Here is a 25,931-nt window from a genome sequence, read left to right as displayed (position 1 = left end):
AATTAAATAGAAAGTAAAATTGTTAAAATTTTAATTGTTCAAAAAACTATTATAATTTATTTAAATTCTAGAATAAATTATTGGTTTTTGATATAAAAATACCATCAGTATATAATTTTAACGGTATAAAATAATATTATTGTATTTAATTATATTTTTAACCACGAAAAAGGTATGTGACAAAAATTACCTGTAAATGTACATTTTAGATGAATATGACCCAATACCTTTTTTACATTTTAGATCTCTTCCATTAAACGACGTGCCGCCAACTCGCGGTGGGCATGAGCGAACACCAACCGAGCGTCACCGAGGTTTTCCCGAGCGCGAAAGAGATGTCCCCAGAGATCGGGATCACCGCCGCGAGAGAGAGAGGGACAGAGAAAATTTTGATTTTGATAGTAAGTTTATAAAATAGAAGTTTAGAGCCCATTTAAAAAGATTGACGCTTGTTTCTCGGCTATACAAAACAAAGACATAGTATTAAGTATAATTCTATCACAAAAATACAGCTTGACGAAATAATTTATTTTTGTGTTCGCTCCCACAAGTGGTGTAAAAGGAGATAAAGGAAAACATTTTCCTTTTTATTGACTGATTTAATTTGTGTGTTAATTTTTTTTTGTTTTGTAAACATTTCTATTACTTTTACACATTGGAATTTTTGTCTACTTTATACCCTGTGTCGCCACGCCTAAGGTTCAATCATAATGTAAATTACATATGCGACATTCTTTCTATCACAACAACCTTTAAATATAGTATCTTTCTTCATGTACACTTCTTCTAACTCCATTCTACTTCATAAGACTACTATAATTGTCCTAACAGGTCCTTGACCTCATATCGATCCTCCGGATCTGAACTAGTGGGATCCTCTGATCCCTATGATGGGCCTCCACACACACCCCTACAGCCCTTCCTCTGCCACCGCTTCATGCCCCATTGTACCTTCAGTACAAGTGGCGATCTCATTCTAATTCTGTTACTGATTCGTCATACTCTATCTTCTGGCTGTCTATTCAACAAATACTGTATCTACGTAAGTAATAAACATTGTGCAAACTTACCAACTGTAGTGCCGACCAACCAGTGCACTTCCAGCAGATGCCTGATATCTCACCTTCATAAAAGATGCCTGTACTGCCGTGTTAGTTCCCTACTCTTAGGTATCAGAACAGACTAAATTTATTAATGCTTGATATTACAAAACTTATACGAAATCGCGACATAATTCGCGACACCCTGTATAGAGAATGGACTATGAATGCAAATGGTATCAGTATACTTTTTAAGTGATGCGATGAATAGTCGTGTGCCGGGTGGTGAGCAACACGCCCGTCCATAACAATTGCAATGCCACTCAGTACTTTTAGTGTTAGGCCACTACCACTGCGCCCGTCGCAATAAGACATAAGTTGACAAGTCGCATGTACCTGTAATTTCACCAGCACCCTTACCCTTAAAAAACTGAACGCAGTAATGTGAGCATTACCTTTACTTACTTCCCTGGACGAACTCTTTCGTAAGTGCTCTTACGCCACGGTATCCCTAGGTACGACGCGGCATCCTTAAGAGGAAGCAGAGGAAAAAATCCTAATCTTCGATTTGATTTTAAAGGGGTATATCCACTTTAAAGTTAAAAATAAAATATTGTATGAGTAACTACACGATATATTCAAGCATAGACATTAATCAGAAACGTAAAACAATAAAGTTTCCACGGTAGATAAAAATCACGAAATGACCTCTAATTTTCACATTTTTTCGATTTATCCTCGAAATGCTACAGGTTATTAGGACAAAAATTAGATAATTAATTATATTTATGCATGATCGACAACTGTCACTACGGATTTTTTAAATCCCTTTAGTTTTAGAGTTATTCCGCTAAAACAATTTGGTACTTTTAATGCGCAAAATTCAACATCTCCTGTCGCATGTCACGCGAACTTCAGGCATATATTTGTTTCACAAATTTGGGCGGAGCCAACGTCAAAACTTTTTTGGCATGCTCCCTCTTAAGCATACGTAGGCATGCTGATGCATCTCGTCGCGGCATCATGCTCGCGTCTGGTCTTTCTTCAGACCAGTCTTGCCGCGCGTGCTACCTCCCCTCGCCCCGCATTGTCGCTCTCGGCCTTCCGAAGCAAACCCGAAGCCTGCCGAAGCATCTCTAAGGACGAGTTTATTCGACACGATACCGTCCAAATCAGATTCAAAATAATTTTTATTTCATAGGTAAGCATTATTACACTTGATATCGTCACATTGGTTAAACTCTACCGCTCATTCGTAAGGCAGATTCCCCTGAAAAGAATGAGCAAGAAACTCTAGTGGTTGCTCTTTGTAAACAACATTTGTACACATTCAACATTTACAATATGTATTTTATTGTTTTCAAACATCAGAGATTGAGGCTACCTCCATGGGCTAAACGGGTTACTACCACGGATTTTTGTCATCCAAGTACGCAGTAGTTGTATAATAACCTTTAGAATAAAGTTTTTGTTTTACAATAGTTTTAAACCTCGTGAAAGGCAAATTTTGTATATCAACCGGAATCTTGTTATAGAAGCGTACACATTGCCCCTAAATGAATTAAATTTGTCACTTTGTGAAGACGACTATTAAGAACAGCTAGTTTATTTTTATTCCTCGTGTTAATGTTATATCTGTCACTATTTTTCATAAAGAGATTTACTATTCCTCTTAACATAAATTACATTTTCATAGATGTACTGTGACGCTTGTGTAAGAATATTAATTTCCTTAAACGCCGCGCGGAGGCCGCGTTTCCACCGCGCAGCGACCACGTGCATCTAACAGTCATGGCAAAATGAGCTCTATTTGTTTAACTTTTACATTTCAACTTAAATGAGTCTGGCTTGTCTGTGGTCTACACGGTGCGGTTGTATCGTTCCGAGGAATTTGAAATTTGTTGCCCAGTAAATAGAATTCAGATTCGCCATTAATGTACATGAAAGCGTGGTAACTGGGCCTTCGCCGCGCGTGAGCCTCGCGAAATCTTTCGGGCGCTTAGGCTGCATTTCGGAGGCTGCCGGCTCGGCATCTCTTAGCATACTGCACCTTTATTTTGCCGCTATGATCATTATCGTTCATATTTTAACTATAATGTCATAATGTTAAGGTATGCAATTTGCACCCATATAATTCGCAGTCATACTTTAGACTATTTAAGTACATTCGTAATTTGCTTACATATAGAATCACGTATTTCTTTTTCAGCAACTCCACTTAGCCCAGTGGCTTCTCGTCATCAAGAATCCTCACGTCCTGTTCGCAAGTCCTCCTCAGCTCACAGAGTGTCCGAGACAGCAATATCAACCGACAAACGGCGTTTCTTCTGCCGAGAATGGGCATTCCAGAAGATTGCCCATTGCCTGGAACAACGACCGGTTAGCAAGACCTGTGGTGCGCTTATATTGGGTATGTTATTTACGGTTCTAATTATTATAGACATTTTTTGTAGCCAGGACTTTGATTTGAAACCGTAACTGGATAAGCCTTGTTTTTTATTATGTCGATCTTTATGAAGGAGAAGTTTTCGCGGTCGCTAGAGTTAACTGATATTGTAATCTCTTGGTAAAGGCGCTAAGAAATGTCCTTTAGGACGTTATTATGTTAATTTAATATAAACCAAGTTTGTTATAATTATTATTAATACAAAGATCGAACATTTACAAAGAAAATTCTTCGATCCGGCCGGATTCGAACCGACGCCTTCTAGCAAATCGTGACAGACGCGCTGTGCTAACTAAGCCACGGAACGAACTAGCGGACCTCACGATTTTTTCTGTGTTTGCAGTCGGATCTTTGTTTTTGGTTTTTAACGACTTTTTTTGCGACATTTTTTGTAAGTGCTCGATGTTTGTATTAATAACTATAACAAAACTAATGGAGTCATTTGACAAAAAATAATTGAATATCATGACGATGAAACATGCTGACATTCAATAAAAACTTAATAAACAAATTTGTTATATTATTATATACGGATCTCTGTTAGGCATGCATGTGGAGGGATATAAGGGGAAAGGAAGGCCAAAGAAAAGATGGATGGATTGTGTGAAAGATGACATGGATAAGAAAGGTGTGAGTATAAAAATGACGGCTGATAGAGGAGAGTGGAAGAAAAATACATGTTGTGCCGACCCCACCTAGCGTGAGATATGACAAGAAGGAAGACAGTCAAATAATCATTTATTCCATAGGTAAAATTTTTACGCTTGAAAACGTCATTTATTAAGCTACTGCTCGTACAATACGCAGACCTCGCTGAGAAGCACGAGCAAGAAATTCTAGGAATGGCTCTTTTCAAATAAACTTAAATGCTATAGAATACATTTTGAATCATATTTGTGTGGAATCTAGACCCTTGTTGTCTTTCCATACATCTTTATCTAACACGTAGTCTACAATTTTGTAATATGACTTTTCAGAAGAAGAAGAAGATGGATCTCTGGAAGATAGTTGATAAAATCATGACTTTTTTAATATATAATGTTTATTTAATTGAATATCAAGTTTTTATTACCATGATAGTCATATTATTTATGTTATTATTAATAAAAAGGTCGAACTAACAATTAGAAAATTTTTTCGATCCGGCTGGATTCGAACCAGTGGGCCTGCTCTCGTTTTCTGTCCGACATCCGTCCTAAACAATTACTGAATACTCAATCAAATTAAAATACAATGTTAAGAATGAAGCTTTATTCGCGTCATGCATCTGCTTCGGACGGATGTTGGGCGGAGAAAGTGAGTACAGGGCCAGCACCTGTTTGACAGACAGAACGGGGTTAACCGCTCTCCCAACTGAGCTACGGAACGAATCAGCACACCTCACGCATTTCACTATGTGCTTGTTGCCGATCTTTGTTTTTTTTATTTAAACGCCATCTGTTAGAAACCTTTGAAGTTTTTCTTCTTTTTTTTAAAGTATATTTTACTTACAGGCGACGCCGGCAGCGGCAAAACGGCACTCTGCCAAGAACTCAGTCAACCAGGGCAAGGCCCGCAAGCAAGACAGCAGCGAGCGTTGAACCGAAGATTGTTGGCTCGGCATTTTCTGCAGGTGACAATGTTACATAAATGCCACTTCCACGAGGACATAGTTATGCAAACTAGAACCAACCCCCAAAATATCACTTTCGAGATAATTAGATTTTTGTAAAAACAGTGTGAAGAAATAAATATATAAGTTATTTGAGACAAACAACGTGAGTTATATGTAGCATTGAGAATGATATAGGGAAACTATTATATTATATAGCAGTAAATAGAAAACATTATGTATCTTTTTATTTAGTTAATGAGAACCATGTTCTAGTTTTCGTAATGAAAACGTCTACAGTACTTCAGTACATGTGACATGGATACATTTAGCATATTTAAAAAAATACATTATATGACGTTAAGCAACATGGTTCTGTTTAGCTATTAAAAAAAGTTACTTATTTAGGGTTGGTACCCTGAAGGATTTTTATTTTCTCCGTTTTGGCTTGGCATATTGCCAAAATCTTTTGTGAGCGGGTAAAGGACACGTCTAGTGTTCTACCTAAATACATAACTCAATTCACTCGAAGTGTGTGTTGGTTCTTGTTTGCATAACCATGTCCACGTTACAATTGGGTTGGATGAGACTGCCATAGTGGCCTAACGGTTTGATCTACCGCCTCCCAAGCAGAGGGTCCAGTGTTGCCAGGTTTTACATTTCTTACATTTTTCGTAACTTTTGACACTCGCGCGTAATATGGAAGTAACTTTTCTTTTTAAGGCAATTTTTGTAAAGGACGTTGAGATTTTTTAAATTCAAGTATACTTCGTCGGTGTTTTGTAGAAAGAGCGAAAACGCTATTTCGGAAATTTTTTAAGGGAGCTTTAGGTTTTGAAATATTTATGTCCTGTTTTAAAATACAACTTTGGTTTTTTAAAGCTGTATTAGAGTTCATCTATGCAGCCATTATAAAAAGGCATGCAAAATTTAATCTTCTAAGTAGTCATTACATTACATTTACACTGTAATATCATTGTTTAACTAGGTATTTATACAGTTCAGTTGTCATGCTTTGAAATGTCAGTTTTTTATTTCAATTGGTAGTCTATTAGAAATTTTCATGCACATGTAATATGAACTTTTTAAGTAAAATGTCAGTTTTCTGTACATTTGCAACGACAAGTCTGCCTGGGTTTCTTTTTATGCGTGGATAAATTTCTATTGATTTTTTAAACAATTTTAGGTGCTGTTTGACAAATTTACAAACTTCATAAATAAACATGGAAGGTAAAGTCAAAATATTTAAATTCTCAAACAGCTGCTTGCAAGATTCCCATGGGCGAATTCCTGTCATTGGTCGTATACATTTTAGCAGCACTATAGATCCTTGTGAAAGAGTTCGTCCAGGGAAGTACTGCCACCTAACGTATTTCTGTCGCCAAGCGTAATGTTAGATTACTGCGTTCCGGTTTAGAAGGGTAAGGGTGCTGTTGAAATTACAGGCACATGGGACTTCTCAACATACGTCTCAAGATGACGGGCGCAGTGGCAGTGCCCCTCAGGTCTTTGGATTTAAAGCTCTGAGGGACACTGCAACTGTTATGGACAGGCACGTAGCTTATCATTAGGCGCACGATTTGTTCGTACCGTCATTTGGTATTTTATTTTTTTTTAATTATAAATGCGCGTTCAACATAAGTTCCACGTTCTTGTGAGTACAAATATACAATATAATTTATAAGTAATATATATTTAAGGAAATTGAATCTCCACAGAGCCAAAATGAGAGCAGTCTCCGCTGTGGAGAGTTCATCCGGTCTCTCGCGATGCAGATCTTGAGCCACTCGTCGAAACGCAATCCAAACAAGAACGATAGCTCCAACGCAGATAGAGATCCTTCACCTGGACTCTCCCAAAGTTCGCCGGGTAATAGGTGAGGTTTCTGAAGTGTTTTAATTAGTTAAGCGGATTTTGGGGTGAGGTCACCTGCAGTTTGACCTCGAAGGACATCTTCATAGAGGTAGGGATAGAGTACTACCTACGTCGAGTATATAACAAGAAATAGAGACGAAATGACATTCAATTTGTTTGATAACTATTCTGCCATAACCACCACAGTGACAACTGCACTACGATTGGCCAGCCCGAATAAGAAACAATTGACGGGTGTGAAACTTGAGCTTTGCTATAATGGACAATAATTGCAAAATTACATATTTAATATTTAATTACCGATGAAATGTGATTCCGTTTGTTTTGTAATTGGATGTTTTGCTGTTTTTCCCATACCACTTATTATACAAGGTGTCCAGAAAGAGTATCGGGTATTTGTTTTCGCGCCATATTCGAAACGGGGCGTCTAAAGGGTGCGGGGAGGGGTTCGTGGGGTCCGCCATTTTGTGGAGTTTTAGTCACGATGGAACAGTACTCGGGGACGCATCGCGCATTTTGCGTACGAGCGTATTATCGTAATGGTGATTCAATAGTGACTGCTCAACGTCTCTATCGTGCGGAATATCGTACACGCCACGCGCCAAGTGACGCATGACGATAGCATTAGGAAATGGATCAGGATGTTCGAGAATACAGGTGCGACAGTTAAAATTCAAAACTCTGGTCGTCCTCGTTCAGTTCGCGAAACAATTGATGAAGTTGAGGCGTCGGTTCGTCAAAATCCGTCTTTATCCATCCGAAAGCGAAGCCAAGCGTTGAACATCAAAAAATCGTCTTTACATTGGATTTTAAAGAAAGACTTACATCTAAAAGCCTATAAAATTCAATTGGTTCAAGTATTTAAGGATACGGACTATGCTAATCGACTGAATTTTGCGAATGAAATGCTGCAGCGATTTAACAACTTTAACAACATACTGTTCAGTGACGAAGCAAATTTTCACCTGAATGGTCATGTCAGAATTGTCGGTACTGGGCAGTGGAGAATCCGAGACGAAAGCATGAACGACCCCTGCATAGCCCAAAGATCGTTGTTTGGGCAGCTATGTCTGCTAAAGGCATAATTGGTCCTTATTTTCATGAAGATCAACGAGGCCGAGCAATTAATGTGAATAGTGACCGTTATTGCGATATGTTGCGAATTTTTTTGGTCCCAGAGTTGCAGGAGTTTGCAGGTTTTAACTTAAGAACGTGGTTCCAGCAAGATGGGGCCACTTGCCATACCTCAAATGACTCAATGGAAGTTGTTAACGAATTATTCCCTAATAAAGTCATTTCGCGAAGGGGTAACATCAACTGGCCTCCCAGAAGCCCCGACCTTAGCCCGCTTGACTATTTTGCATGGGGATACCTTAAAAGTAAGGTTTATCAAAACAATGCGACGAATCTAACCCAGTTAAAGCAAAACATCAGGTCAGAAATGGCAGCAATATCGATAGCTATGTGTCAACGTGTTATCGCCAATCTTCGTTTCCGTTTAGAAGAGTGCCAGCAACGTAACGGTCATCATTTGGATAACATCATCTTTTCCAAATAATTCTCCAATTCATATGCTAATAATAAACAATAAACTTTTTTATTACATACAAATAAATTTTGTTTCATTGAACTTACAAATACCCGATACCCTTTCTGGACACCTTGTATATATTATCATTATTACAATAAATATAGAATATTTTTTTAAATATACTAAGACATTCATACAGGTGAGTTGTTGGCGCTGTACTATTTCAGCTTTCTAATTTGTGATTTCAGCGCAAACGAGAGTTGATATTTAAAAGTGATATAAGGCCCATTTGCCTGATGAGTTGCCAAGAATGGATGGTCCTTATTTAATAATAATAAATTTATTTGCCATAATAATAATGTAGCATGCATAGTGTACGGTAACTAAGTGTCGTATTCTAGAACTCTACTCAATGCTCAAGTCAGGACTTGAGTATTGCAGTGAGCACTGAAAATCATACTCAAGTCCTTGCCATTAGGGTCGTATTTCCAGTGCCTGAAATCATACTCAAGTCTGCTCAAATCCTGACTTGAGCATTGAGTAGAGTTCTAGAATACGACCCTAAGTGTCAAAGAATCAGTAGATATGACCGCTGGTACTTAAAAAAGGAAAACCTGTGCTATAAGTGCTAGCAAACCCTCCAATGGCGTAGTAAAATTTACAATTTATTACGTTATTTTATTTATACATTATGCAAAAATAATGACAAGAACAGGTAGTAATTTGTGGAAACAGCAAATGAGTAAAATTAAATTAAAATAAATTATATAATCTTTATAAATAATTCTCTCACTGAAAGTGTGTATGTGTATGAGGGTGTGTGAGTGTGTGTGTGTATTGCGCGTGGGTGTGTAACTTGCGTATGTGTTGGAAAAAGAATCCGTATTTGATGTGAAAACACTGCATTGAGCAGCATGAAGAATATTTTCTGTTTCTTCATATGACAGTTTTAGAAGCCATTTGGTTATAATGTTTCGTCTCTATTTCTGATTATATGCTCGATGATTACCCACTAGTAAGAATATAAATATATTCTATGTAAGAAAAAATATCAATGTATTTAAATATGGCAATAGAGCTGGGCGCAATAAACAGCTACAAACTCCGAAAAGCCGATAAGTGAACTTTTGATATTGGTTTTTTTAATAATTTTATATGAGCACAGGTAATAGGATGGTGATGATATTTTTATATTTGTCATTTCCCTTTTTGCTATGAATTCATTGATCCTATGATAACTTGATAAATAAAGGATATTAATTTGAATTGTTACTATTTTGTTTCAGACGGAACTCTGACGAGGAAAAACTCATCGATAGATTCAAAGATCTTGGCGATGACGGCGAAGAGAGTTCCAAGCCGCTCCTTGCCGATAGTGAAGGTCTGGCTCTATCTCTAATTTAAAGTTGTTTTTTCACACATGGGCTTCAAATTTCACCTTATCTATATCTGCCGCCAAGCAGTAATGTGAGCATTACTGCGTTCCGGTTTTGAAGAGTAAAGGTGCTGGTGAAATTGCAGGCACATGGGACTCGTCTGCTTATGTATCAAGGTGACAGGCATAGTCACAGTGTCCCTCATATCTTTGTGATTTAAAGCTCTGAGTGGGTCTGACCACGTTTTAGTTCGCCCTGGCACAGTGGAACTGTACTTATTCTGTCAATTTCTACACCACCTGCGCTTGCACTAATCAATATCTCCAACGAACACTACGCCAACTTAATTTTTGGACCGGTTCTGTTTTTATTTTGTTTTCTTATTTTTTTTCACAAAATTCGAGGAGCATAATATTAGTAAATAAATATGGCTGTTTACAAAAGTAACAGACAGTTGTAGTGTTAATTGGCGGTATCGAAATGAAACAAGAGAATTACCATGTATGACGTGTGCTAATGTGACGTGGTGGTGTGGTCGCGCAGACCAGCGCTCGGACGAGGAGGAGGGCGGTGGGGGCGGCGGGGGCGGCAGTGGCGGCGCGCGGCGCACGCGCACCATCGACCGCATCCACGAGCGGGACGCCTACCTCGACTCGCTCATCGACGACGCCGCACTCAGCGCCGTCGACGACGTAAGCTTGCCCTCGCTACTTTCCGTACATCATCTCTATCTATTTACTTAAAAGAAACTATCGGTAAATAAGTTGATCGACTTAATCCGGTCAGAAAAAGTCCGTTATGTTCATGCAATAAAAGCATCGACGCGCCACCTGTTTTATATTGCCTTATTTCAATATACACTGTTGTCATTGTTTTATTAATATATACAATTCCGAATATTCCAATCATTAATTCACTCATGTTGCGTATTTCAACTTTTAAGAGCCTATACAACCTCAACTGGCTTTGGTTAATTCCGTATAACAATGAAAGTGTTCAATCACCCACTATGGGATAGTAGAGACGAAATGTCATTTAATTTGTTTGAAAACTATTCTGTCAAATCATTACGGTGACAACTGCGCTCCGATTGACCAGCTTGAGTTCGAAACAATTGACGGGTGTCGTCAATGTGTGTTGTGAACTTAACCTTTGCTATAATGGACGAAAATTGCAAAATTACATATTTAATACTTAATTACCGATGAAATGTGATTCCGTTTGTTTTGGAATTAGATGTTTTGCTGTTCACACTACAATATACGGAGACATACACACAGGTCAGTAGTTGGCTTGTCTATATTTCAGTGCAAACGGGAGTTGATATTTATAAGAGCTGTATCGCTAATGTGTTACCAGGAATATATGGCCCTTATTTCGTCTCTATTTCTGGTTATATACTCGATGCACGTACCAATGATTTTTTGTATACATCAACTGAACTAAATAGAACACGCACACTATTATACGATATACATTTTTCAAATGGTTTAATTCCCTTTGTAAAAAAAATCTGAAGTAAAGCCAGTGTCCCTGCCGATCGACCAAAGCAAAATTAACCGTATTAGTAAGGGAAAAATTTGAATTTCCATCTGCCTCAACTGGAATTTCAAATTTGGCTGGCTTTGGCTGGTATCGACTCTTAACGTCTAATAAACTTCAAATTGTTTTTGTACGAATAGAAGTCTTATGAAAAGTCGAATTTATCGATAAAGAAATAAAGTTAACCGACTTCAAAAAAGGAAGAGGTTCTCGACTTGACGGTATGTTTGTTGTATGTATGGAACTCCGGTTTGTGAACCGATTTTGATGATTCTTTTTTTGTTGGAAAGAGGGTACCTCAGATGTGGTCCCATTTCAATTTGAAGAAAATATTCCACCTCTCAGGGTGGCAAACTAGGGGATGAATGACTTTTGAGGTGGCTTTTTTTAGTCCTCTGTACTGAGATTATTTAAACTTTCAAAAGATTTGTTGATAATTAAATTAAAAAATAACACAGATTTTATTTCCGCAGCTACCAGAAATCCTACCTCGAGCATCAAAACCAACAGCGACCAACCCGTTCCTATCTGAAGACCAAAAAGACGACCTTCGTTTGTACGAAAATCACGAGAACGTGTTCCTAAGGAACATATCTCAGCGACAATCGAAGGAACTTCGGAACTCGCGACTTGTACGACAGAGTTCTGAACCCTTGACCGACAAGAAACCCTCACTGTTACAGAAGAGTCTTTCCACTGACCAGGTAATTATATCATTGTGTCATTATTGTTACAATTTAACCTAATCAAGTTTTTGAATATTTTAGAAAATGAAATAGAAATGAACTTAAACGAAAAGAGTTTATTTGCAAGCGTTAGTTTATTTAACGTTTACATGTTGCTGGTTTTTGAACTTGTTTTATTATCGCAATGTGTGTTTTATCATCATCATATCAGCCGGAAGATGTTCACTATTGAACATGAGCCTCCCCCAAAGATTTCCAGACCAGCCGATCGGACGCGACATGCATCCATCGATTTCTCGCCGCCCTTACCAGGTCATCTGTCCATCTAGTAGAGGGCCGTCCCACTGAACGCCTTCCGGTTTGTGGTCTCCATTCAAGAACCTTTCTGCCCCAATGGCCGTCAGTTCTACGAGCTATGTGCTCTACCCACTGCCAATTCAACTTGCTTATCCTTCGAGCTATGTTGGTGACTTTCGTTCTTCTACGTATCTCCTCATTTCTGATTCGATCACGTAGAGAAATGCCGAGCAATGTTGCTGATAATTATTTAAACATGTCTACTACAGTTTTATTTTAAATCAATTTAAAACAATCACAATATTTTATTTTATTATTCTGCTAAAATCTTCACTTCAAGGTTATATCTAGAAAAAAGTTGAGACTGGTTAAATTTTTCTGGGTATAAAGTACCAAGTTCCATACTAATTTGGTACAAGTCTCTTGTTTTATCATGGAAATCGCATTACAAGGTTACCTTGATGTGATGCTGCAACCAGACTGTAGACTACCCAACCCCTCCACTACTTATACCTGAAGTAACGTGTTTGGGGTCATTAAATTGGTCTTTTTTATATAATATCAAGTGACGGGACGGACAAGTCGTGCGCCTGATGGTAAGCTACACGCCTATCCATAACAGTTGCAATGCCACTCACAAAACGCAAAGATCTGAGGGGCACTGCCACTGCGCCCGTAAACCCGAGACGTAAGTTGACCAGTCCCATGTGCCTATAATTTCACCAATGACTGATGTCTCGATGAGTCGTTAGCTTACAGATCTTCTTCCTGTCCTTATCCCACGCTAGGTGGGGTCGGCACAGCATTTGTTTTCCTTCCACTCTTCTCTATCAGCCGTCATTTCCATGGTCACACATTTCTTATCCATGATATTTTTCACGCAATTTTCTTTTTCAATTTCCTTTTATATCCCTCCACATTCAACTCAACACTCCTCTCGTCACATGACGTCCTTCCCTTCGCATGACATGTCCGTACCACGCTAACCTATTACTCCTCATCTTTTCCGTCCCTGGCGCCACTTTCACACTTCCCCTGATGTACTCATTCCTTATCCTTTCTCGTCACTCCACACATCCATCTCAACATTCCCATTTCCGCTGCATGCACAGTTCGTTCATTCTGCCTTTTTATCGCCCAACTGCCCAACATTCTGATCCACACAGTACGACAGGTTACAGATGGAGTACACTATTTTGTATTGGGAGTTTTTGAGTTTTAATTTAAGGGTACATTCCAAAACAAAACATAACATCCGATACTGTTCTTGCAGTTCTCTTTAAAACTTCTTTTAAATTTTGGAGGGAGGGAGAGATAAACGTAGTATTTGTAGTAGTATGCTGTCGTAACTTGACAAATAATCGGTAGAAATATATTTAAATGACAACATTGTTAAGAGTTTGATGAATATTAGTACAAATAGTGAAGTAAACGACAAAATTGTAAAATTTTGTCAGATTATAAGCAGAAATGATAACTTAAAGCTTTGGCAAACAATTAGTAGAAACAGGGGTTTAAATAGTAACTAAACCTGAAAGACTGAATCTGTTTGTCGAATGACTGTCTTTCGCATTACTCAATTAGCCGGCAGAATTTCTAAATGCGACCTTTAGTCAAAGTAACGAGTCTTATATGCGCTATGGAATTACCCTTAAGGGTTTTCTTTTGACATTTAATGTATAATTTCAGGACACAAAAGAAGACAGGAAAGTCGAAAACAGTCCACCAAAATCTCGTATACCAGTGGCCAATTTCAAATATCCCAACAAAAGCGATTTGAAACTTCCCAGCACTGAAAACAGCCCTCACAAGACGAATCCCAACAACGCGAACCATAATAAAACCGATACCGACGATTCGGAGAAACTAGAAAACTCAGAAAAGCAAGAAAATGCAGACAACCACGACGCAGAACTACCAGAATACCAAAACGTTTTAAAACCAAATTCAACAGAGCCATTAGATGTGTCCAATCCGAATGTAGAGCTGGAAAAACTTTTAGAAAAGAAGCGGTCCCAGAATGACGATGTGCCTCCGCCTATTCCTTCTTTGCCAGTGTCGCCTAGAACTTTGATAGCGAACGCATATTACGACAAGTTGTTATCAGAGCCAGAAATACAACAGGCGTTGTTGCCCCAGAATTTGGAGAAAAACCCAGATGAATGTTTCAAAAAGGCTTTGCTGTTTCCTCTATTGGAAATTGACCCGCCGAAACAGTGTTTATTCTTGCTGGTGGATGCTATTGACGAAGGAAATTTTAACGGTGAGTTTATGTGTCACTTGTAATTTGATTTTTTTTTTGAACATTTACAATTTTTAGTTTGACAAAATTTTTTTAGGTGTTTAACTAAATGTAAACAATCTTGATCATCTCATCAAACATCTTTTTATTGACACATATGTTTTACAAATCAACAGGTATAAAAATAGGCATGCAATTTCGTATGAAGCTAAGTATTTGTATTTTGTATTGGAAGGTAAGCGAAAATAATTTTATAAATGTATATTTCATTCCACTGTCTGGAACCCAGGTTATCAGGTTAATTCAGATAGAATTGAACGTATTCAAAAACATTTTCTATATTATTTAACTTATAATAATTAATTAATTCTTACTTTAAAATGTCCTCACTCCAAAGACGCCGAAAAGTACTTGATCTGATGTTCTTATACTAAGTTATTCACGGTGTAATAGACGCATCTGACGTCCTCAAATGTCTGTGCCTATCCGTCCTTCGTCCCGGTAGCCACCTACATAATCGTAAAACTTTTTCACTTCCGACTTGTAAAACCAACCTCGGTCAACACTGCCCACTGTATCGCATGTGGTCATACAATGCTGGTTCTGTGGCCTCAGCTAGGAACTCAATTAAAAACTGTCTAACTTTGCGATAGATTTTGTTTTATTTATTGTCTTCTCAGGTATTAATTAAATGCAAATTTTTTATTACTGTCATTTATGCACTTTTTGTTAATGAAGTTTGATTATTGTGTTCACATCAAGTAGGGTACATTCTTTTGATATCATTATGTGTATCAAACGCTTTCACCTTATTTTAGAATTGTATCCAGTTTTGTGAACCGAATAAAAAAATAGACATCTCAAGATTGTTTACATTTAGTTAAGTACTTAAACAAATGGACTATAAAGTCGGATTTATAACCATTGTCACAAATGCTATATGATAGTTTATCTTATTTTTTATTGATATGCATGAGTTCAATACGTTTGGTAGAGGTAACAGTTGTATGTATGTATGAGCATTTAGAGCATTCTCTAATTGTGTTTTAAATTTATCCTGTCGCCCACAGGTTGTGTTGTGATCTCAACAGAATTTTTCTAATTTAATGTAATTTTCGAAGCAGTAACTAAACACTCTAGACCGGGGATTCTATTTTGCACCAATCATCGAGTATTTAACCAGAAATAGATACGAAATAAGGGCCATCCATCCCTGGCAACCCTTTAGGTAAATGGGCCTTATATCTCAGTATATTCCAAAAATATTCTGTGTTTACTGTAATAAAGACAATATCTCTAACAATGGGGAGATGTTTCATTCGGTGGTGTGGGAAACAGCAAAACGTCTAATTACAAAACAAACGGAATCACAGTTCATCGGTAATTAAATATTAAATATGGAATTTTTAAATTTTCGTCCATTGTAGCAAAGCTCAAGTTAATTGGTCGTTTTGAAGTGAAACAATTGACGACACCCGTCAATTGTTTCGAATTCGGGCTGGCCAATCGGAGCGCAGTTGTCACCGTAATGATTTGAAAACTATTTCAAACAAATTAAATTAAAATACATTTCGTCTCTGAGCTCGTCGAGATTCTCTACATCTTCTACATCTGCCATTAAGGCCGTGTGTTGTTCCCTGTTTTTCGTTTTTAATCTTGTGTGCAACAGAAAGTATTTGTATTGTATTCAATATTATGAATGACATTTTGTTTCTGTGGCAAATGATATTAAACAAATAACGTTTCAGGCCAACTGGATTCAAGCGATGAGGCCGCGAGTAGTGTCGCAGCGCTGTTGTCGCGCCACCAGCATTTATTCCCGCAATGGCTGCTGCTCGTTTGCACTGCACGAAAACACTCGAAGAATCTCACTAAGATGTTTACGGGTGAGAAAGAGATTATTTATCTACGCGTTAGCCAATCTTTTCTGGTTAAGAATCTTTCGGAAATAAAAGGAAAAAATGCGCTCATCAATTTCCACTACATTGCATACGGTGCTTACGTATGAGAAGCTACTTAGAAGCATGTGTCACTTTGGTGTATTAAAAACATATTAAAAATTTAATGTAATACAATATTTTTTATATATTTTTACTTTAATTATTAAGGACACTCCAATTACAATAATTAAAAAAACATTATTAACAACTTAAAAGTAGTTTACGTGACTGTTACATAATGAAAGGCATTAAAATAGGAGTGTGCGTTTATGAAACGACCCGACAGGCGAGTGTTTTAATGCCTGATTATGTACAGTTACATACACTGCTTTATCTACACACATATTATAAGTTATCTGGGATGTGTTCAGGAACCGCATGTTACGACTGGCGAAATGGCGGCAAATAAAAACTTTTATCACGCATGTCACACAACCGTAGTTCTTTTTTTTTTTTTGTTTATTAAGGCTTTGGCAAAGCCATCAGCCTAAACATGAAGTTTAATTGTTTCTGTAAATATGGCTGCCACAAAGAGGATAGGCAATTTGAGGCGGCGTGCTTGGATTGACTCGGGATTCCTTAAAACGGGCCGATACGGGTATTTTAGTTCGAGATTCGTATAATTTCGCGTTTTAATCTTCGATTAAGGCACAATAGCACTATCCTATTCCACTTTAAACAAGATTTCACAAAATAATTGAAAGTCAAAATAAAAACGACACTTTTCCCTCCAAAATGGCCAGAGCGAATCACCGCAGTTCTTATTTTTAATTCATAGACAAACTAGAATCGGCTCCAACTATCATATCGTTCGATATCAAGTAAACGTGTGTCATTGTCATTGTCATCAAATTGTCAAAATTGTTTACTATTGACATTTCATTTCGAATAAAACTTCATCTCGACTGATATTACAATTGAGGTCCAATCAAATTGTTTTGTTTTTCAGAGATGTTCGAAATTTGAATGTAATAATACATCGAATTGGATGTTTATTTATTTATTTATTTATTTATTTATTTATTTATTTAGTTCATACAATTACACAGTATTACAGTATATTACTAAGGCACTGTGAAATTCAATAAATCATATAATAATAACATCACAACACAGAAGACGGACGTTCATCCATTCTCTCACAAAACCTCAAGCATTCATCACACACAGTCACCCATCTACTCGCAAACATGTCGCAGTCTGGTACTGATAAGAGAAGTGCATTGAGATAGTGCAGAGCGCGAACAAGCGGTGATTTACCACGAGCCACAGTTCGCACCGCTGGCAATGCCAGCAGGTGATGACTACGTGGCCGCAAGTTAAATTTATTCAGCGGTGGGACGATCAAGCGTACCAGCTGCGCAACTAATTCTGGGCAATCAGAATCTCCTCGCAAGACCCTGCCAGCCGTAGTCATTAGACCATAATTTCGTCTTAGCTCTAAGGAATTAAACCCCAAGACGCCAAGGAGGAATTTCGTAGGGTATAAAAATGGGTAGTACCCATAAATTTTCTTATATAAAAATCTCAAAAACGTTTTTTGGATTTTCTCCAGAAGCAGGGAGTAGGTAGTTTCATGAGGGTTCCAAATTACTGAAGCCGCTTCAATTTTGCTCCTGACTAGCGCGGTGTAAATAAGTTTGATAGCTCTAGGGTTATCAAAATCGCGAGCGTTCCGGATAACGAACCCCAGCCTCCGATAGCAATTGGCAGTTAGGATTTTAATGTGCTCATGAAAATTCAAATTTTTATCAAAAACGACGCCTAAGTCCTTAATAGACTCGACACGTGTAATGAGCTCAGAACCCAACATGTATTTGGCATGAAAAGGATTATGGGCACGGCCAAATGTCATGACTGAGCACTTTTCAGAGTTGAACAGAAGCCCGTTGTCGATACTCCACTGATAGATCCGGTTGATGTCCTCCTGAAGCGATTCACAATCCGAAGACGGCTGAATACCGTAAATCAATTTGAGATCATCTGCATAGAGAAGACATCTAGTGCATTTAGGTACTGAGGCCAGGTCGTTAATCATTATGCCAAAAAGTAACGGGCCTAAAATAGAACCCTGGCTGACTCCAGAACGGGTGTGAAAAGTATTCGAAACAAAGCATCCGTACTGTACATACTGCTGTCTGTCACGTAGATAGTTAGCAAAGAACTTAAGTAGCTTGGGTGAGAAACCTATTCTACACAACTTCCTTAAAAGCACATCGTTGTCCACACGGTCGAAAGCTTTTCGAAAGTCAAAGTACAGCACGTCTACCTGTATTCCCTTATCCAAGTGTTCCGAAATGGAATCAACCAGAGTCAACAGGTTCGTGTCGACAGATCGTCTCGGCCTGAAACCATGTTGTGAGTCACTGAGAAAGGGTTTTATTTGAGTAGCTACGAGTCTATTCACAATGGATTCAAATAGCTTGGCGATAGACGAGAGAATGGCTATTGGTCGGTAGTTTTCAATTCTAGTTGAATCATTCGACTTGGGAATAGGACGTACCCTTGTAACCTTCCACTGATGGGGGTATTGCCCAGTATACAAAATTAAATTAAAAATATGATGTATAGGCGATTTTAGCCAATCTTTACATCCCCTTAATATAAATGCAGGAAAACCATCCGGACCTGGGGAGCTATGGGGCTTTAAATGAGATATACCAGATTCTATATCTTGAAGTGATATTTCATCAATGTGAACATAATTTGCAGAACTGGACATGTCTTCGCTAATAATCGTTTCGTGGTCAAGGAGAGGTTTGCGGGATAGAAACACACTTGAGAAAAAATTCGAGAAGGCCTGAGCAGCCTCACCACCTTCATACTCTCTCCCTTCGTACGAAACCCTACTCTCGAAGCCACCTTTGGATTTTAAACTGCTCATATGTTGCCAGAAGGAACGTGGATCGCAAGTTATCCTTGCCTGAATATTGTCAATATAAGCATTGTATGCCAGCGATATTTGCAGTTTAATATCTGCCCTAAGCCTAGAAAAAATTGTATATACAGCACGGTCACCAGTACGTTTCCACTCTCGATGCAGATAGGCTTTCTGCTTAATATTTCCGATTATATGCGCAGTGAACCAGATCGGATACCGCCTACCAGGCTTGCTAGATCTTATCTTCCTGGGTATGCATTTATCGAAAACATCATACATCAACCGATAAAAATGCTCTACAGCAACGTTGGCATCACGGGCCTCGAGAACTTCCTTCCAAGATACCTCGGAGATCAAGTGGTAAAGAAGTTCATAATCTCCCCTAGAAAATTTCCAATCACCCTTTGGGTCTATGTTGCTAGGCTGAACCTTTAAAGGAATGGTTACTACATCAAGGAGTGGAATAGAGATATCCAATGGAGGATGATAAGCGTCGCGAAAAGGTACTAGGCCACCTCCCTCAAACTCACAGACATTTATGCGGTCAATGCACTCTCGTACCAGCACCACATCTAACACTCCTCCTTGCGCATTTAAAACTTCATTCGTCTCTCTTAAATTACAAACTGTAGTAAAATAACAATAATAACTTAAAATACTAGAAGATACATACTTAGGGTTCAGATTTAAGTCACCAACAATAACCACAACATCACGTATGGAATCGATAATGGATTCAACTTTTTGAAAAAAACTCAGATACACATCATCCGCAGCATTAGGTGGAATGTACACGACACACAAATGTAAATTGCTTTGTTCCATCACGACAGATGTCCATAAGTCTTCACCATGCGCAGTCTCAAACTCGCGTCTACGTTGCAGAGTGATTCCAGGCCGCGAGGCGACTAGCACACCACCTCCCTGTCGGCCAGTAGCACGACCACGGCGAATCAGACTCCACTCGCCACCCAATACTTCGGAATTTTCAACCGACTCAGATAGCCAGGATTCAGTAACGGCAATAATGTCACTCTCATGACTAAGAACACTTTGTCTAAAGAATTTCAACTTGGTGTTAAGACCTCGGACATTTTGATACGCTATGCTGATGGAACAATCATTCGTTGAGGCACGCTCACGAGAACACCCTTTGTCTCGGAAAAAAACACATTTTAACTCGTGCATTTTCTGGCCACACGTCTGCTGATATGCATCTATTAAAGTAAGCAGCAGGGACACCTAGTTTATACGATTTATAGTCACCTCTAGACTTGAGCTCTTCCACTGTGCAAGTTCCTTCCGGACACAGGTTCTTAAGATATCCTCGGACCTCCTCAACACCAGACAACATGTTCCATAAGTGGATATGCTTTCGGTCCTCGACCGCCCTTAGAGTGGTGACATTAGGGCCTGCGGTACAGCGTACTGAGGTAAGGCGTCTCTGTTTTTTTGATCGAGGCTTCTCCCATTTCCCGTCCGCGATATCATCAGTGTCATTTATAGATATGCTGTCAAGTCCATAGCCACTCTGCTGGATACCCCTAGGGCCTTCGTCATGAGGGGCCGCAACTGCACTACGAATCTCACTCGTTGGCCTGGCCTTTGGTACGACAGGTTCAATGACACTGCCCGCGGCACGCTGCTTCTCCTTACCGATGCGGTTGTGTGTCTGGCCACGCGGTTTAGGTACTTTACTCGACTTCAGAGCATCGACATAAGGAGCAGTGGTAAGCGGGCCACGAGATTTAAAGGAATCCTCCAGCGCCATGAGTTTATCGCTTATTGCCTCGACTTTGCATGTGCATATTGTAAGAGCCGAGTGGTACTGCCCTATGGTGGTAACCGCGTCTGCGAGCTGTTCTGTAAGTGATGTAATTTGCTCGCGAAGTAGATGGATTTCCAGGGTGGCAGACGTGGACATGGATACATTAGTCTCCGAAGACCGTTGACGCTGTTGAGCGGTACTGGAACCTGAGGAAGGCTTTCTTAGCGCTATATTCTTGACATTAAGTGGGGTACCAACTGGAATTTCACAGTTTCGGCCTCCTTTCCTAATAGTACACGTACATTCAGGACACACCCAAGTGGCCTTTTCATTGGCCGAAAGGGCCCTATTGTTACATGCATAATGGTATAATTTTCCGCAAGTCTCCACCATACATTGTAAGAATTCTTCCCCCAACGACAGGTCTGTCTGACAGGCGCCGCAAATCATGGATGTTATTATGAAGCAATAGTAACATTTTCACAGATAAGAAATTTGTTCTAACAGAACAGTTTAGCTTTATGCTGGCCGTAATTTGCGGTTTTTGAACACATTATAGGGAGTTTATGATATGTGTGTAGATAAAAGTAATAAGCATCCCTAACGTAAACATTCTGATTGAGCGCCGACGGGGAGCGCGATATGGTACACATGCATTACAATTTTTATGTCAATGTTTGTTTGTTGCAGGATTCAGGAAGATAACCTTGGACGAACTGCAACGTGCCCACGTATCGGCAGACGTGCAAAGATATGTTCTAGCCAGACTCGACACCGAGCCTCGACTCAGGTATTATAAATTGGAAATTATAATGTTACAAAATATTGAAAAGAAATTAGAATAGCTCTGAATATATATACTTTAGATAATAAAAGGTGTATCATATTAGCGAAAGTCTTTCTTCTGTAAAAAGACAAATATCACTCACTATACTGTGTCCAACCGTTTGTTTTACTTTTGACATAATCATGTCTATAAATTTTAATAATTATTGATAGGCAATTATAGACAAAAAATGCAATACTTTGTGGACACTGTTTTTTCTTTCTGTAGTGGAGCGACGTAACTGTTTACCTCTGATAATTCTATCGAGTCCACAGATTATGTAAACAAAAATTTCTCAAGTTGATTTTTCCGTTGTATTGGTTTTGGTGCCTGCCTAATAAATTATAATATTTATAATTAATTTCAATTGTTTATCATAATGAATTATTCTCTATGTGAACTGGAAGCGTCACTTGAACCCTCTGTAATATTAATAATAAATTTATTTTTTATTACACAACATCGCGTACATTGCTCTGATCCCAAAGTAAGTAAAGAACTTGGAAATTAGAAACAACGACGGTACCACAAACACCCAGACCCGAGACAATGTAGAAAAGTTAGTTTTCTGCATTGACCCGGCCGGGGATCGAACCCGGGACCTCAGAGATGGTGATACCATGAGAACCGATGTGCAAGCCACTTGACCACGAAGGTCCTCATCGACGTCAAGGTCGTTGAGTGTCATTGCGTTGCAGAGCGCGCGTGTCGTGCGACTCGTTGGCCGCCGCCGCCGCCGCGCACGCGCTGGACCACCTGCGCATCAAGAGCGACGGCTGCCTGCTCTACCTCGAGAAGGTGCGCTGCGTACTATAATAAAGCTAATAGTATAACTACCGCCTATTTGGTGCGTCAATGCGTAGTGTTGCCATATTGTTACTTTAGTCGTTCCGGCAGGTTGTAATTGAATTTTGTAATTTGAATAATCTCAGTACAGAGTAGTTAAAACGTGTGCGCGAGGATCAATGGACCAAACGAGATATATAAATCAAACTGTGCTCGTTATTTACTACCTATGTTCTACTATTTAGTACCTTAATGAAAAATGTGTCAAATATTTTCTACCTTTGTGCTGACGGAAATATTAAAGAAATAGAATGGCCAAGCCATTTTGACGTCAAGTTGGCTGGACCATTTTACGTTTTCATGTTTCTGGCAGTATATATTGTACTTTTTTTTATAACTATTTACTACCGAATGTCTACCTAAAGATACTTTTTTTTTTCACAATTGTAGGAAGCTTCTGTCAAAAGTTACTTAAAAAAAAATTGCATAAGGTATCTATTTGCCAAGTTTTATTAAAATCGGTTACCGGAAAGTGCGCTAAAACGGCTTTCATCCCCTAATATGTCACCCTTACAAGTGATGGGATGGGAATATTTTTTTCAAATTTAAATGTGACCACTACCGAGGAACCCTCTTTCAACAAAAAAACGAATCAATCGGTTCCCGAATGCCAAAGTTATCGCGTAGCATACATACAAATAAAACGTACAAACGAATTGAGAACCTCCTCTTTTTTTCAAGTCGGTTGATAAATGGGGTATTCGTCACAGTGTTCTTGTACCCTTGGCAAATGCGCTACTTATATAGATTCATTTGTAAAATACTAACAACCGTTCAGGACTAAACTCCTAACATCATTAACAAAAATTTTTATTTCATGACTTTTTACTTACTTGAAAACATAATAAATTCACCAAAAATAAACCTTTTATACTGTCTGACACTTTTTAGATTGCATTCTGCATTTGGTAGTAAATTCCACATTCGGGTGTGTTTATTTCTGGTCACATTTCAGGTTCTGGATGGCGTTGCAGACGGGTTTATTGCCCTTCGCGAAATCAGAGAGATTCCAGGCACATTGAATGGACTATACTTGTGGTTGGCGCAACGACTGTTTCACGGGAGACGATTCACAAAGGTAGTTTTGGTAATTTTCATGTACGAGGTTTCTAATTTCCGCTTGCTTTGTCCTTGACCTTAAAGACATAGAGGATCTATACGAGATTTTGATCAAACATGGTATACTCAGTCCAACCGTTTATTTAACTTTTGACATATGCATGCCTCCGAAGTTCCTTTGTTATTGACATACAAACATAGACAAAAAAAGCAATACTACCTGGACTCTTTTGTTTTCTTAAATTTTAGTGAAGCAACGAGTTTTAGCTCCGATATTTATCGAGCCAATTAATACATTATGTAACGAAGTTTATTCAAATTGATAAATTTTGATATCTATCTAATAAATTATAATGAAATGAAATAAATTATAAATAATTATAATAAATTCTTATTGTTTATTATAATGAATCGTCGGATTCTTCTCCATGTTAACGGGAATCATCACTTGAATCCTCATTAACATTAATTATTATTAATTCTTGAGTACACAAATTGTCAAACGCAAAATCTCGATACAATCAGACAATATCTTACGAGACCAAATGTTCACGATTCAAACTTCTTCATAAATAAAATCGATTGTTATAAAAATTCGAATTGAAAACTCATTAGGACACCACTAATTGATTAGAATTCGAGCTGTGAAAAGTGAAATAAATGTTTGGACGTAGTAGCAGTAGATCTCTTTGTGTAAGAGTTTGTCTAGGAAAGTACTGCGTTTCTGCGTCTGCGCACATGAGACTTGTCAACTTTATGTCCCAGGGTGATGGCGGTCCTGATGTCTTTGCGGTTTAAAGCAGCGGTATTATAATTGTTATGGGTAGGCGTGTCTCTTACCATTACGGACTGATATCATGAAAAAATATTCTAATTGAAAAAATAAAACAAATATCTTTCATTCCAGGTCCGTCTCCTCTTGGACGTGCTGCTGGCAGCTCGCTGCGGAGTCACCGAGGAGATGCTCTACAAATGCCTCCTTACAAAAGAATACAGCGTCACCAGGGAGGATTTCAACAGGCGGTTGCATTTACTGAGAAGGTATGTTTTTATACCGCTCCACAGTTGGACATGGTCTTCCCAGAAAACTTTGTGAGATCCGAATACGATATTACTGCCATTGTTAGAGGAGGCCTGTGTCTGGTAGTGGAACCATACAAGGTTATTTGTAAAATGTTAACAACCTCGCAGAAGTGTCTTATTACCAACATAAACAACCATTTTTGTTTAATCGCTTTTAATAATTCATCATCAATTTTACTTTCGTACAAAAACAAAATAAAATAAACGGTGATAAATCTGTGAAATAACAAAAGAAAGCGGTAGCGTAAATACCAGTCCGATGCAAAACGCAGGACGGATGTGGGGGTCGTTGGAGAAGGTACTTGTACGTTTCAACTTAATACTAAATGTATGTAGTTTTAGATCTGTATCTAAAAAGTGTCAGGTAATACAGGCGGTAGCATATCAAGCTATGGAAAAGTCAATGGCAATGTGGCGGATCTTATTCCATTGCTGTGGATGTGATATTAGCTAGCTACAGTTGAAGACTGAAAATCAGCAATGCTGAGTCTTTAACCTTTTTGTCCACATCACTCAATTGTTTTTTGTATTCGTTTTTTAAATATTGTGTTTCTTATGTTTTGTTGAGAAATAAATGTCTTTTTATTTTTTATTATTATTTTGCATTCGAACAAAAGTGTATGGCTTGATATGCTGTTGATTGTACATGCAACAAAGACATTAAAAAATATTTTTCATCAATCAATCAATCAATCAATTTATTTATTTATCAGAATAAGGTACTGTAGTCTAGGCTCTATGAGTAGAAATACTGGCTGAATGAATATAGGTTTTAGTTTGGAATGTATTTAAAAAAATAAGACAGAAAAAACAGGAATATCTTGGCAATTCTAGACTAGGGGTCGTATTCCAGAACTCTACTAGTCAGGACTTGAGTATTGCAGTGAGCACTGAAAATCATA

At 38.3% G+C, this 25,931-nt stretch overlaps 1 protein-coding gene across 1 annotated transcript in view; it reads left to right on the top strand.

Moving 5' to 3' along the window:
• Positions 1–25,159, top strand: part of LOC113232164 — a 35,534-nt gene extending 10,375 nt beyond the window's left edge. The window contains exons 3-16 of the mRNA XM_026466802.1: positions 244–401; positions 3,250–3,450; positions 4,980–5,098; positions 6,796–6,953; positions 9,770–9,864; positions 10,403–10,551; positions 11,875–12,105; positions 14,074–14,647; positions 16,375–16,512; positions 21,906–22,005; positions 22,740–22,839; positions 23,843–23,965; positions 24,854–24,987; positions 25,138–25,159. Coding sequence (XP_026322587.1) covers positions 244–401; positions 3,250–3,450; positions 4,980–5,098; positions 6,796–6,953; positions 9,770–9,864; positions 10,403–10,551; positions 11,875–12,105; positions 14,074–14,647; positions 16,375–16,512; positions 21,906–22,005; positions 22,740–22,839; positions 23,843–23,965; positions 24,854–24,987; positions 25,138–25,159 — 2,302 coding nt within the window. The remainder of the gene's footprint in view (positions 1–243; positions 402–3,249; positions 3,451–4,979; positions 5,099–6,795; positions 6,954–9,769; positions 9,865–10,402; positions 10,552–11,874; positions 12,106–14,073; positions 14,648–16,374; positions 16,513–21,905; positions 22,006–22,739; positions 22,840–23,842; positions 23,966–24,853; positions 24,988–25,137) is intronic.
• The last annotated feature ends 772 nt before the right edge of the window (positions 25,160–25,931 follow it).

Source organism: Hyposmocoma kahamanoa, unplaced genomic scaffold, assembly GCF_003589595.1.
Source record: "Hyposmocoma kahamanoa isolate Upper Pololo Valley unplaced genomic scaffold, ASM358959v1 67, whole genome shotgun sequence".
Taxonomy (NCBI): Eukaryota; Metazoa; Arthropoda; class Insecta; order Lepidoptera; family Cosmopterigidae; genus Hyposmocoma; species Hyposmocoma kahamanoa.
The sequence above is the reverse complement of the archived record's forward strand: the minus strand, read 5'-3'. Positions and strand labels throughout refer to the sequence as shown.